The sequence below is a fragment of the Echeneis naucrates genome, chromosome 11 (genome assembly GCF_900963305.1).
Source record: "Echeneis naucrates chromosome 11, fEcheNa1.1, whole genome shotgun sequence".
In the NCBI taxonomy this organism is placed as follows: domain Eukaryota; kingdom Metazoa; phylum Chordata; class Actinopteri; order Carangiformes; family Echeneidae; genus Echeneis; species Echeneis naucrates.
The window spans coordinates 17,350,234-17,364,752 of NC_042521.1; the positions used below are offsets into that span (position 1 = coordinate 17,350,234).

Sequence of the window (14,519 nt, forward strand, 5' to 3'; positions counted from 1 at the left end):
TTTGTCCAGACGAGTCTGGTATGGACCAAGAAAAAAATTTGGTCTGAAAGCAAACAAAATCAACCACATTTTCGTTTTAGTGGAGCTGAAATGCACAAGAGAGCTGAAAAGATTACCAGGGGTGATGCAGTGGAGCCCATGTGTTATCAGCTGAAAAAGTAAACCTTTGATTTACAAAGGACCTCCTTAGTGCACACTGATAGATCTCTGTAATGAGTTTAAACTTCAGTTCACACTTAGGGGCAATATTTTCAGACTTCTACACTTAAAGGTCCCTGATGCCTTTTCTCTGCTCTATCTTGGTGTTTTCCTTCTTCATGTGCACCATCTCCAATATTTATTTAAGGACTGTAAGGCACTTACACTATCACAAATACCTTCATACCTGTCATATACACAAATCAGCCATAACATCATGACCATGTCACTAATATTGTTTAGGCTCTCCTTTTGGGTTAGGATTAGTCCTGACCCTGGAGGACTGGAGTCATATAGACCTCTGAGGTGAGCTGTGGTATCTGGACCAAGCCTTTAGCAGCAGATCCTTTAACTCCAAGCAGTTGTGAGGTGGAGGGTACTGTTTGTTGAGCCTTTGTGGGAGTTTTAAGACAATTTTATTGAAATTTGAATTGTGAATTCTCTGAAGTTTTTCAAATCCTGTTAGCTCCGTCTTCATATCTTACTGGGTAATCAATCTTTATTCTTGGGACTTTTTGCTGCTTCTCTCCTCCAATCTTTACATTTGAACTTCACTGCATGAAGAATTCAATTTGCTTAAGTTACTACGGGAAACTGGTGCTATCTCTTGCTGAACCTCGTAACTCACATTAATGTCATACAGGAGGTCCCCAATTACAGGATCACTTTTTACTTCTGGTAGCTCACCCACAGAGAAATCCAACTGTTGTCCATCAAGACGACGACATTACTTTTTAATCCATCACCCAGACGAAAGTTCAGGGGGCTACGCAGAACAACAGACTCTTCTACTCCAAGCAGCATTACACACATCTCAGAGACACTTTTGTTTCATCTGTTTTGGGATTTTGTGATGGAGTGGAACTTGTAACAGTGATGAGCAGTGTGATAGTGAATGTTCCTTTGAAGATGTGTTAGAAAACACCATGCCTGTTGTCTCCTGCATCCCCTGCATGAGCTGCTATTATTATTAGTAGTCGAAGTAGTAGTAGCAGTAGAAGAAGCATTATTATATTTCAAGTTATAGGTCTCAGCCAGCTTGTTTTCTACTTCTTTACGTGTTTTGGCTATTCATGTTTAGTTTTTTTTTTTTTTTGCACAACTGTACAGTTGAAACAAATAAACCCAGAATATACCTATTTACAGCTCAATCGATATTAAAGCTGTGGAGAAAGGCTTCATTTGTAGGTTCAACATTATCATTCAACAGCCAGAAGAAAATGTTTACGTTTTTCACTGAAAAGGCAGAACAGTATTATTGTTTATCAGATATGTTGTTGAATTTTTCTTTTTACATGTGAAACACAACATCCTGTTGGAAAGTCTTATTCTGTTTTTGTTCTTGCCACCATTCTGCTCTCTATTTTCAAGTGTGAGAGGCTAAGAATTATTTCTGGAAATAAAAAGAGTGGGAAGTACAAACAAACAGGGTGAATTCAGTGAGCCCGAATGGGTAGATGATATGAAAGACTTAACTAACGTTGTGGTTATATTTAGATCATCACACAACATCTGGCGTTAAGCTCATCATCGGAGCAGAAGGTGATGATTTACCTGCAGTGGACCACCACAGGTCCAGCATCAGGAGGTGTTGAGGCTTTGACCCGGCGAAGGAAAGCCAGCAGGCCAGTTGCATGGTATGGCACGCCATGCTCAGGCCACGAGGTGAAGTGGAATTGGCACACCTCATGTTTAGCGGGGTAACCTCTCTAAAAGAATCAATCATGCAGATTTAATGAGTTGAAAACAGAGGAGCATGCAAATAGAAGCCAATTAAGCAAACATACAGCTGAATGAAGAACACTGACTCAGGTGTCAGTGTATTAGGTACACCTGTGTAAAACTAACATAGCTGGTTACTTTCATCGTCAAATTTTACGGTATGATTCTAAAACAACATTATTCCCTTTGTGATTTTCTGCTGCTTTTCTATTAATTATATATGACAGCCATAGGGGCCATACTGAGAGATTAAAAAAGAAAAAAATCTGTTTGAGTATGACTCACCCTCTCCATGGCGAAGGTGCGCACGGTGTACTCTGCAAGTGTTTCTGTCTTCAGTAGCGTTATCTTAATGTCACCATAGAGCTCAGTGTCATCAGGCCAATACTTACAGCACTTCATCTGGGCAAACAACAACAAACACTTGAGAAAAGGTTTGCACGCATGCACACACCTGATCTGTCTCAATGTTATAGAGCAATTGTTGACACCATTTGGCACTGAGATTTCCACAAGCAAACAAATTGCAAGGCTCTAATCAAGGTTTGACCTTTGCCAAATATTTACAGTTTTTCCAATCATCTCCACCTTCACAGCTGAGACATTAAAGTGTTGAGTCTGAGATTAGATGGGACATGTTTTGGTATGATTTGAAAGGGCATTTCCTGCTCTTGGAAATAGAACGCACGTTCAATGATGGTGTTAAGTCCCCTCCCCCGACAACTGGTTTAGCCCTCCAACTCTTCACGGTTAAATTTCGAACAGAGTCGATGTTTTATTTTTCTGTTGATGCTGTGTGTTTCTGTACCGTTGACATTTTCTGCCACTCCTGGTTGCATGTTGTCATCACTTTCTACTGCTTCAGGCTGCAGACTCAATTTCCGATCCCAAAAAAGCTAAAATCTTCTTTATAAAGCCTGAGAAACATGATTGAAGCCTGTGGGGAACGTCAGTTCTGTGAACGGGTGAAATGCTAAAAAGTTGCTCTTAATTGTATTGGGTATTTTTGAATTTTCCCCCCACAAGTTTCTATTAATTTGTGATCCAAGCTGACACTCACTTAGCTATGCTGTACAAGACGAGATATTGCACAATTCACATGTAAAGCGTTTGGCTCTAGAAATCTGGTTATTGGTAACTTTAGAAAGATAAGTGTAGGAGAATTCCAAAAAGTTGAGGTAGTCGGAAGAGATAAATTAAAAAAAGAAATAAAATGGTAAAAATAGATGCCAAGAAGACACAGACATGTTTGTACATAAAACAGTTAACTCGGTGAAAATTTGCACACCACCTTATGAAAGCACATTAATATAGAAATTGTTTGTTTTTATTTCCAGAAACACCCGAAACAAAGACAAACAAAGAATTATTTTAGAAATATTCTGGTGGTTCAGTGGATGTAAGAATGGGGAGTCACCTCCTCCAGTTGGGGTGACTGGGCACTGTACAGTGGCAGGTGATCAATGTTAGCTTACTACTGCAAATTGGTGGAATATTGATAATGAGATGTGCCATCTTAGAACTAGAACTATCTGCAATTAAAGAAATTAATGATTAAGTAATTTTGTATACTTTACATTATTTACTTGGGTAGCTGGTTAAGCTAACTGAAATAGCTCACCGAAGTCACATTAGCTAGCTGGCACAAAGTATGATTTCTTTAAATATGATTGTTGGCTTTGTAATATCAGCTAGGCTATCATCTGAAGTAGAGCTATTGTTCCATGTGGGCTTTGATGTCTCATTTCTTTCTGGAGCTAGATGTAGCAAAGATACCACATGCAGTAAATGTATGCTGATTTTTGAATCATGGTAGGTTATGCCATAATATTGTGTTCTTACACAGATCGGTTGTTGCCAGGTGTTAACAAAATGAGCTAACAAAATGAACAATTACTGTAATACTAACTGATGCGATGACTTAATACAACTGCCTAGATTCAGATGATCAAGTTTTGCACTATTACGCAAAATTGTACAAATAGCATGAAATGCTCCATGTTTACACTTGTAAAACAAAGTAAATTCCAAACAATTGGCAAAAGGTTTAATCCTGTTAATCATTCGGCACCCTCTAACAATTACATTTTGCTTTTTGTTACTGCTGATAGTGATACAGTAACTTCCTGTTTACACAGTTGACTGCTTTGATTGGAAACTATGATAGCCCCATGGCTTTTACCAGTTCATTAAATCATTAATATCTTAATTATTCATTTTCTTCCAAGTTAAACTGCTATCTAGCTTGTGAGTATAACTATCAGAAAACAATGAATATGTCCATATTCAGATTGGAATTGGTCACATACAAAGAACCAACCTTTTACCTTTAAATAATAAAAATTACTTAGGTGTCAATCATCACATTTTATAAATTGCAGGTTCGGTGCACAATACTTTTATCATGACTACTGTATCAAAGGCTGGCTGTTCTCAACAAAGGCAAGAATAGCTAATAGAAAAGAGGGCACAATATTCCTTCACGGGCCTTCATATTCATCAAAGGTTTGACCTTGATGTGCAGCCACCAAAGCAAGAGGTGATCACTCATGATCAGACAGCGGGAGCCATTTCTTCTCGCGACACAGAGCACAGCAGCTCTTCTGATATATAGGAAATGATAAAGGAAGCTCCAGAAATACATTCCCTCCATCCATCTTCGCAGGGGCTAGAGAGGTCACAGGACAAAAGGAAACAAAACCTACCCTGCCCACCTCCACCAGCTTGGTGATCATGACAATACTGAAGCAGTTCTCCTGCCAGACCATCCGCCAGAAGTCGTAGATCATCTCCTGCTTAGGGCCTGAGGAGGATAGCGTATATAGTAGAAGCGTAGGTGGAGAAAAGAGAGGGAAAAAGAGAGGGGAGAAGGTGGAAGAAGAAAAAGAGAGGAGGATAAGAAGAGATGAGCCATAAGTCAGAGAGAATTGCAGCAATAACCATCAACGTAGAGGCACTGTGTAATCCGTGCCAGGAAATAGAGTAACAATGTGCCATTCATGAACTATTGCCTGTTCTGTGTTCTCCTAATACTACTGAGAAATGTCATTTCAATATACCCACAAATCTTGAGCCATTGTGCAAACCAGCACTTGTATTGCCTTTCCCGGGCACCAGTTGCTAACACAAATCATATCCCCCTGAAGAAGATGACATTTTCATTGATTTCATTACACTGTGGCATTGATAATATCACCGGGTCCTCCTTCATATTGCTAAACACACTTCTGTTATTGAATAAGATGTCTCTTCATTTCTATCCACTCATTTTGTTTAATAGGGATATTATCTTGTCCTCTGTATGTGACGTATATGAGTTTTTCATAGGAGGTTGGGCCTCATCTTTCCTTCTCATAATCAAAAATAGCCATCTTCAGTCACATCTATATATTTTCTCTCTTCTCTTGTGGTCCACAAATACCATAAAGCAATTAAAATATCCACCTAACAATTGTTAACTGCGTATCTGAAGCCTCATATATTACTTTGACTTAGTCCTAATTACAATACTGGGCTGCCAAAACACTAAATGGGAACTAATCAGCTGCTGAAAATAGTCTACAAGAATCCTCCAATTCCTTCATTTACCACTATTTTTATACTTCCCACAGTCAAACTGACCGTGCATCTTTTGTTAGGCTGAGAGAAGGGTCATGACACTTCAAGTCCTACTAAAATTTCCCCCAGCTCCCAAACACTTCAGTTGAAGCTAAGATGACATATAAATTCCAAGCCCTTTCCAGGTTCACTGCTCCAAGCTAGTCAGAAAATTGAACACTAATAGCACTCTTGTCCTTTAAAATCATGTGTATCATCTTTAAACTCAGTGTAAAATATTACTATTTCCAGTGTTGGTAAACAGGAAAAGCTATCTGAGGTTATCTGTTTGTGGTTCCACATCTCAGTGTATTTTCATATATCCTCTTTCAGGCTTCTCTCTGGTACTATAGAATCAACAGGCCAGACAGCCATTCAGAAAAAAGGACAAAAGTCTCTCTTCTGACTGGCTGAGTGTTTTCTGAATAATCTAATAAAATATGGGTAAAATATGGTATATTTTAATTAATCACCCAAATCTTGTGGGGAGGGGGGGGGGTTAATCCAATGACTAGATTTATATTCAGAGACATAGACATTAGACTTTCTTCAACATGGGATTTTTAGAATGTAAGATGCATCATTGGAAGGATAACAATGGGGATGTTGCCTAACCATGTGAAGAAAAAGGTATGAGCAAAGTGTTGGGACTGGGATAAAAAGCATTGGATGTTATGATATAATCTTACACACAGTGAAAATAACACAATGCAGGCAACATATAGGCCCACGAAAGTGTTTCTCCTCCACTAGTAAACAAATACGATGAGGTACATAGCAGCTGTGGTTTTCTACTGCTTTTTCTTCCACTGGTGTTTCAATAAGCATAATCAAAAAGTGTGCATTTGACTAAACCCCACAGGGCAAACACGCACAAACCTACAAGGGCTGAGAGGTAAAATAGGAGGTGGAGTAGAAACATTATTTGCCTGTTAACAACAAGACATCTGCAGAGCCAGCCAACAGCATCGCCTTTCATGCCTGCCAGATACTGGTCTGTACTGTAGTTGACCTGAGGCGAGCCGACGGCAGCCTGTGAGTGTCTTAATACGCACAAGTGGGTAGCACTGTTTTCCCTTCTCTTCACAGGCCTATTTGCAGCTCCCTTTCTCTGTACCATCACTCTGCCTGTTTCTATGCATATTAGTCACATCAGCTGTGAATTTTTCATGAGCAGCTGGGAAAGCACACCAACTGACACGATGGTCAGTTAAGAGGCGAGCGACGTGCAATTGTCTGAGCCCAGTAGCTGGGCTGAATCTGTATGCATAGCACGACATGCTGCCGCTTTAGACTAACGCTTTCAGACTGCGCTTGGTATTTCTCCTCCCCTGTCCACCTCCCCCACACCCACCTTCATCTCTGGACATAATAGAGAGTTAGCCCAGAGCACCTGCTGCTTACTGCAGATCCAAATTACCTTAAGACTCATTGAAGATAGAAAAAGAAAAAGGAAAATGCATACAATAAAATAAATAAAGACCTAAACTGGTTGTGGCATCCAACCACCCAGGACTCACTGTGTGAATATTATTTAGTATACGAACTGTGTGGAAGTAATGAATTGCAGTAACTTTGGCAACCAGAACAGGCTGTACTTTGGTGCATATCTTATAACCTGTGTATTATTCTTAGCATCTTCAGCTTAGGTTGGCAGGTCAGAGGTTCTCTTTTTTTTTTGTTTGTTTGTTTGTTTGGTTGTTTGTGTTTTGCCTTTGGACCAGATACTGATTTATTATGTCTCATAATACCCCATGTCATCAATGCATGACCACTAAGATCTATCAATATACACGCAAATATGAATTCAATTCCCAAATCATTGACAACCCTAATTTACATAAAACCTTGCATTTTTAAAACTGTTTATCACTGAATTTACCGACTATCCGCTTTCCAAAGAGTAAAATGATGTGATTACACACTTATAAAACCATGTTGAAGAAGTGCAATGGATAAATGCATCAGCTCACAAACATCAGAGGGAAAAAGTATGATCTCAGTGACTTTGCCAGACAGGTTGGTTTGAGTATGAAACTACTGATCTCTAAGGACTACTCGGAATACCATGAGAAACTAAAAACATACAGTGAGTGGCACTTCTGAGGGCACAGGGCAGAAATGCCTTCTTGATGAGACCACTCAAGAGGAGCTGACAACCAATCTGGCCTGGTAACTCAGATAACCACTCTTTACAACTGTGTTAAGTATAAAAATCAATTCACAAGACATAACATGTCAAACTGGGAGGTGGATGAGGCACAACAGCAGAAGACCATGAAAGGTTCCACACCTGTCAGCGGAGAACAAAAATCTGAGGCTGCGGGGGGAACAGACTGAGTGTGGAGAATCTTTTCTTGTCACACTTTAGGCCTTAGCAGCAATCAATGATTGTGATTGCCACAGTCGATGTGAGTTTTATCACTGACCGTGATGGTTCCTTGATCCCCACAATTCACCACCTTCTAATGGTCCATGTGACAAAACCGTCTCAGGCTGGTTTCATAATGATGACTTCTGTTCTGGATCCAAAACAACACCTTTTGCAATGTGCAAGGACAGAAACTTGGCAGTTTGAAACTGCTGAAGACCAGTCTGGAGTAATGATGTAATGAAGATGTGTCAACATGAAGCAGAGCCTCAGAGGAAAGTTTGCAGCAGCTTGCGGAATCTGTGCCACAAATACTTACCATTTTATTAGCATCAGGGCGAACCTTCATGGGAACACTTTGAACTACTGTAAGGATAGATATCAGAATGCACATTTCATTTTGTGACTGCCCCACAACAGATGCTGACCCACAGATACAGTGTCTACAAAGCCTGTAATAACAAAAGCAGCGGCAGCAACTTCACAGCACAAAGGATAATCCCAGTGACAGTACGAGCATGCTGAAGTTTTGTCTTCTGGCAACCCAACAGCCCAACTCACAAATGGCCTCTGCTTTTAATGTCACCCAAAGCAAGGGAAATGAAGTGAAAATAATGCCTGAACACACCCCAACAATAATATTTCCTTTGAGCAATGATCTGTCGTCATGGTGGACTGAACGCTACAGTGACTCAGTGTTGGAAAAGGATGAGACAGACCAACAGTTTAGTGCTGACTGGTTAGCTGGTTGATTTCCACCATTTCAGACAGCTCTTGTTGATTAAAGGATAGACGTTTGATGCCGAACTCGGAGCTGTTTTCTTTCTTTCTTTATTTTAAACTTAACTGCATAAACAGCTGCTTGTTGCCTATGTGGCATTAGCATAACTTACAAATAACTCCTGAGAAACTTCATCATGCTTAATAGCTTTGAGTTCCAGTTAGTTTATACAAACCATACCAGTATATATAAAAAAACATCTTGCCTTTACTACATTGTAAAGAAAGCAATTAGCAACAAGGCAAGCATATTACTGATTTGATGTCATTTCAAACTTCAACGCTGATACCTGACTTTTACTTAAAATTTATATTTAATCTATAAACTGTATTATATTATCTTCTGTTAGTTTTGCACTGTGATTGGTAACCATATGAGAAAACTTCAATTTTCTACCGCTTATCTGCCAGGGTAACGGGAGTGCTGGAGCCAATCCCAGGCAGCCTGAGTGGGGTGCACCTGTCCATTGCAGGAACGGGACATGGACACATACAAGGATGAACAACCATTTGCATGCACACTCAGACCTATGGGCAATTTAAAGTCACTATATGACATGCGACCCAGGTCTGCAAAATCCTCTGTTCCTCCTCTTCCTCTCTTCTCTCACTTCCCTAATGCTCTCTGGTGCTCTTCTCTCTTGGTTCCTGGATCCTCCCTATGCTTGGATCAACTGAGGCCTACCTTGGATTAGCTCTGCTCACTCTGAGGTTGGCCCTGACCTCCTTTCTTCCCACGGTAGCGATGTGAGCTCCTACCTAAAATGTCTAAAAGTGGGAAAGCTTAACACCAGCTGACTCGACGCGACTTCTCCCTGCTGTTTCCTGCAAGCAACGAGCCTCAAGTTAGCATCAACTGCTAACTTAATTGCAATACCAGCAACACAACCACCTAAAGGAACTAAGGAGGATTTCAACCACTCAGACCTGCAGCTCAGGAATCTGGACACTGATTTGGACAACACATGAGGAAGGACAGTTGCTTGTCCAAGAACTGGTTCATGTTCACTGGGCCAGCCTAACATAAAAGAAGCACCGCTAAGAACAGGATTGTTAAGCACGCACATAATTGTATATAGCCGATATTATGAGGGTGCCTGTATGTTTATTATTTTATAATAAATGTTCTTAAACACAGCCACTGTTCTATTTTATGTTGCACAGGAAGGAATATTGCTAACGTCTTCTCTGCAGAACTCCAAATTCATCTACTTTAATATGGTAATTTGCCTGTAGTTATTAAGTTAATTATTAGTCAGAGATTCAAATTAGTAGTATTTCATGAGCCTGAATTGGTGATTTGGCTATTGGTTCCCTTTTTAGGTTCGTGCCCTAAGTTTTACATTAAACTAGGGGCACAAATATGACAATGTTCACAATGTTATCAGTGAACATTCAGATTTTTAATATTAACAGTTTGGTCAATTATTTGATAGCCACGAACCAATGAACTGCCAGGCCATGAGAAAATTGTGCCCCGTGTAAGTCGTAGCACAATGACATCACGTTAGTTGTGTACATGTGTATTTATATACAGGATAATATGAATATTATACTTTTACAGAATAAAAGAAAACTTACTGAAAAAACATATATTTTCAACTTTTGAAATAGGCTTCAGCTCCCAGCAACCTTGACAGATAAGTGAAGGAAAATGAGAGAGAGAGAATTCTTGAAATATGTACCTTTACTTCAACTTTCAGTAAAATTTTAATTTAATTGAGTGCTTCCACTTGGATAACACATTTCGGCACTCCTTCCACCTCTGACTGCACCCTTGAATGCAGAGAGACTTTATGAACAAAATGTGAAAGAGAGAGAGGGAGAGAAAAAAATTTCTGAGGTTACTTTTGTGAAGTGGTACAAGTGAGACCAAAGTGAGAGATAGAAAGAAATCAGAGGAGCATTACAGAGGTAAAAAAAACATATTCCCTGAATAAATAGGATCAGAACCAGGAGAGAATAAAGAGAATGTATGGCTCTCTTTCTTTGTGAGTCTTTTTCCTCTCTCTCTTTCTCTCTCTGTGTGTGTGATCGTGTGCTGCCTTGGGAATACTCTCTATATACTGAATCAAACCAACATCAGAGAGATGGTGCACCACACATGCAGATGGCGGGGAGGAGAGACAAAAAAGCAGAGCTTCACAGAAAGTGACAGTCAGCAGTGTTACAGTGCAGACTGACTGACAAGTGCAGTCAATTTTTATGGGAATGAGTCTCGCAATTGGAGAAAAGTGAAGCCTTTTCGGTGGAAATCCAGAGGTAGCCATAATGCAACACCGGGCTCCATCTGGCCTCCACATTAATACTTCAGGTTGCTCTGTAAAGAGCGCAACACAGAAATGTTAATATTAGCCATCAAACGTTGCTGCTGGCCGCCTCATACTCACCTTGAGTGGCGATGAAGTGATTTGATCGCTGGTAGCCCTGTGTGAAAGAGACAGCAAGACAGATAGTGGAGAAAAGAAAGAAAAAGATGGGAGAGTTAATTACAATGATGAAATGAGACTCAGAGACTTCTAACTCTCATTTCACCCCTTTCCATACATTCCCTTTCTCTATTTCAGCACAAATCATCTCTTATTCATCTCAGAGCAGGGCTAGATGTCAAGGCGGTGCTAAATTTCTGCTCTACTTTTGACTGAAGACATTTCACCAGCCATGACAGCTGCACTGGGCTGTTTGACTGATTCGGCGTGCTGCTTAAAATACATTAACATGTTTGACCGGCAGTGTTCTTGTGCATTGTTTAAGCTCAGAGTTTGGGTGAGAAATCACACTTGAATTATAATGCACAGAGAAAATGGCGTGAATTCAAGTTTTTCTTTGTCTGTCTCTGAGCCAGGTCATTACGTGCAGAGTAAGGAATGCTGCATTTCAAATATGGACTGGCTTGTGGGAGTTTGCATGCCGCCGTGACGGCTGATCAAAGGTTAGATTGACAAGCGAGCGATCTGGAGACAAGGGCGTAATTCTACCTGAGTGACACTGACTGATCTGGCTGTCTCTCCTCTGCCCAGCTTGGCATTACTGCAGTTATGATACAGTGTGCTCAGGAAGGCTATTAGTGGCACCTTGGCCCTCCACCACAGAGACCATGTGAACTGAATGCAAAGCAGCCAAGCATGATAGATCCCCTGCATTAAGATTAGTGTGCCCTCTCATCACTCATAGCTAAAGTGATTCCAACTGCTGTATACAGTAAACGTTCATACAAATAATGTCCGCTGTGTGTACACCACATCCCCCAACTACATACACACACACACACACACATTTACACGTGCGCTCTCAAGCACACTACATATGCACAAGTCAGCCAGACAGCCACACAAATTACATTCCATAACTGTCATGCCACAGAGAGAAGTTGTGATGGATGGCCATCGCTGTGAAAGAGTGCTGCGACCCTCATTCCCATGAGCCTCTGTTGCTGAGCCAACCTGTTTCCTGTCTGTCACCTTGGCAACAGCCCTTTCCAACAGCAGGCAAGCAGAAAAAACATCAAGCAATGTCAATTCACAAATAAATGAAAAGCAAAGAAACAAAACAAACAAACAAACAAAAAAGTAAATGATGCGGTCATTTGAGATGGGGAAAGCTCATCAATGCTCTCAAAAAGACTGGAAAACTACTTTCAGCTTGTTTCCTTCACAGATTTGGTTCATTCAAGCTACAACCTGCGACAAGTTAATGAACAGCTGACCTTCATGTCTGCAGATAAATGAGCTCATATTTACCATCCATCTCAGAATCACTAGTAGACATCCTGCTGAAACTTCAAGTGGTAAAAACCAAGTTCCCTTGGACTAGTGGGTGCAATACAGAGCTCATCCTTTGATAATAAATGACATCCAGTGTGAGCAGAATCTTTTTTGTGCCCTTTTTGTTCTGTTTCAACTGTGAGATGAACAGATTCTGTGAAGACATATAGCCTGCATTTGAAAATCAAGAGAGAAAGCGAGCAACACAGAAAGTATCATCACTTGTTGTTCTACAATGAGCTAGTTAGGCACAAATAAAGCCTATGAGACATTTTGGAATCATGTTGCTCATTGTAATGTAGATTCACAGGAACTCAAATGATCACTGTTGTTGAGTTTGAGTGAGCAAAACATTTGGGAGGAGTCATCTATATGTGTGTGTGTGTGGCAATTACTGTACATCTTAGAAAATCAAGCTGCCCTGAAATCCACTTTGATGGTCTGTTTAGTTGATTTAAAATGTGGACTCTTAATTTTGGTATGGCTAACTGCTGCCTTCCACTCCCTGCTCTCACCACCCTGTGGTGCCACTTTAAAAACATTTTAACAGTGCTGTGAATTTCACAGTTAGGTGCATTTCACCGTCTGTAATGATTGTTGTCGTCATTAGACCCTACCATCGGGTGTTTCAAACTAGCTAACGGAAAGTTTGTCGACGGAGGGTTCAACTTTCCCACTTGTTTAGTGGCAGCTGAGTTAGCCTTGCTGGTGTTTGTAACTGACTAATAACAGCAATGTAGTTGACTGAGCGTTAGCACTCTTTCTAACACAAATCGAAATCATGTCAGGCTAGTCTTGCTGGTTGGCTGTTACCAGCTAGTTAGCAGATTACTCTAGCTTGGCAACAGCAAGTTCGGTGACTCACAGTTCAATATTCTAGCCTGCTAAGTTGAGTCATAGCAAAGCTTGCTAGTGGGTTCATGCTAGCACATGAATCTAGCTTGTTACCAGCTAGCTACAGCTGGTTGACAATGAGCAAGCTTTCTGGGTTGCCAAATGGCACTTGTGCCTAACTTCAGCCGGCTGAAGTTAGCATCTCATCAGCTCCTTAGCATGTAGCTGGTAAGCTAAGTAGCCAATATGTTGGAAAAAACAACGCCTTTATTCCTTCCCAAACTTTCAGCTGTACACCGATTTCATCAGGGTGAGCCAGAGAAGTTTTCAGCATCCCCTTACTGCTGTCTCCTCTTCCTTGAGATGCTTAAGCAATACGATGAAACTGAGAGGGGTATTAGGTAGCACCCCTGGATGGTATCTCTGAAGTAATTCCCGACACATGCACTGGGTTTTGAAGATTTATTTCCTAGTTCACTGACACTAAATATGTTTACAATGCCTGCAGTGCAACGGTGTGTCTTCTGACTTTGACCTGACCTCATCTTCTCTGCTTGTCATACATCATCAGCCTCTTGGAGAAGAACTTTGTGTTAAGCATTTGACTATGGATGAAAGGGGACAGAGCGGCTGCCGCAGTCATCAGCGGAGGAACGGGGATACCCAGAGGGAAGGCATGATGGCTAAAGGCAGAAAGGCTCAGCAAATCAGAGTAGATGAGGGAAAGAGGATCTGCGGTTCGAGAGAACCTATGACAGGCTGACGGGACAGAAAAAGGCAGAGGAGATGAAAAGAGATGAGAAGCAAGGTACTTACTTCCCTGTTTATCCGAATCTAAGAGGTGCGAAAAGGTTGAAAAGGGGGTGCGGAAAAAAGAGAGAAAGAAGGAAAGTAGGGGAGGAAACAAGAGCTAGTTATTGTGATTAAAGACCAGGAAAAGAGGGTAATGAAATGATTAGAAAGCAACTCGCTTTGAGGACCTGTGGAGAGAATAATGTTCAGACACCTCAAATTTCCATAACTCTCTAATAAATGCCGACTAATGCGTTACAGATTCATATTTTTGCGGTGGTTGATGGAGTGTTGTAGTAGCAGGTGACCAAATTCCAAACACAGATTATTCATTACTGATGATACAGATAGCCAGACCTGATGAAGTAGTTGAAAATTGTCTGAACCAAGTTGAATGAAATTTGAATTCTTCTTTAGGTTGACATGGAGAAATAAATTGGGTCACCCAGCTTTCCTCACAT

At 40.7% G+C, this 14,519-nt stretch overlaps 1 protein-coding gene across 4 annotated transcripts in view; it reads right to left on the reverse strand.

Annotated features, from left to right (window-relative positions):
- Window positions 1–14,519, reverse strand: part of ptprua (protein tyrosine phosphatase receptor type Ua) — a 199,168-nt gene that overhangs the window by 15,792 nt on the left and 168,857 nt on the right. For 2 of the 4 annotated variants that reach the window (XM_029513624.1, XM_029513627.1), the window contains 5 exons: window positions 14,083–14,100; window positions 11,059–11,095; window positions 4,626–4,723; window positions 2,206–2,322; window positions 1,753–1,907 (listed from right to left, as the gene is read on the reverse strand). In XM_029513624.1, the coding sequence (XP_029369484.1) occupies window positions 1,753–1,907; window positions 2,206–2,322; window positions 4,626–4,723; window positions 11,059–11,095; window positions 14,083–14,100 (425 nt within the window). The remainder of the gene's footprint in view (window positions 1–1,752; window positions 1,908–2,205; window positions 2,323–4,625; window positions 4,724–11,058; window positions 11,096–14,082; window positions 14,101–14,519) is intronic. The other 2 variants (XM_029513626.1, XM_029513625.1) reach the window with 2 other exon arrangements.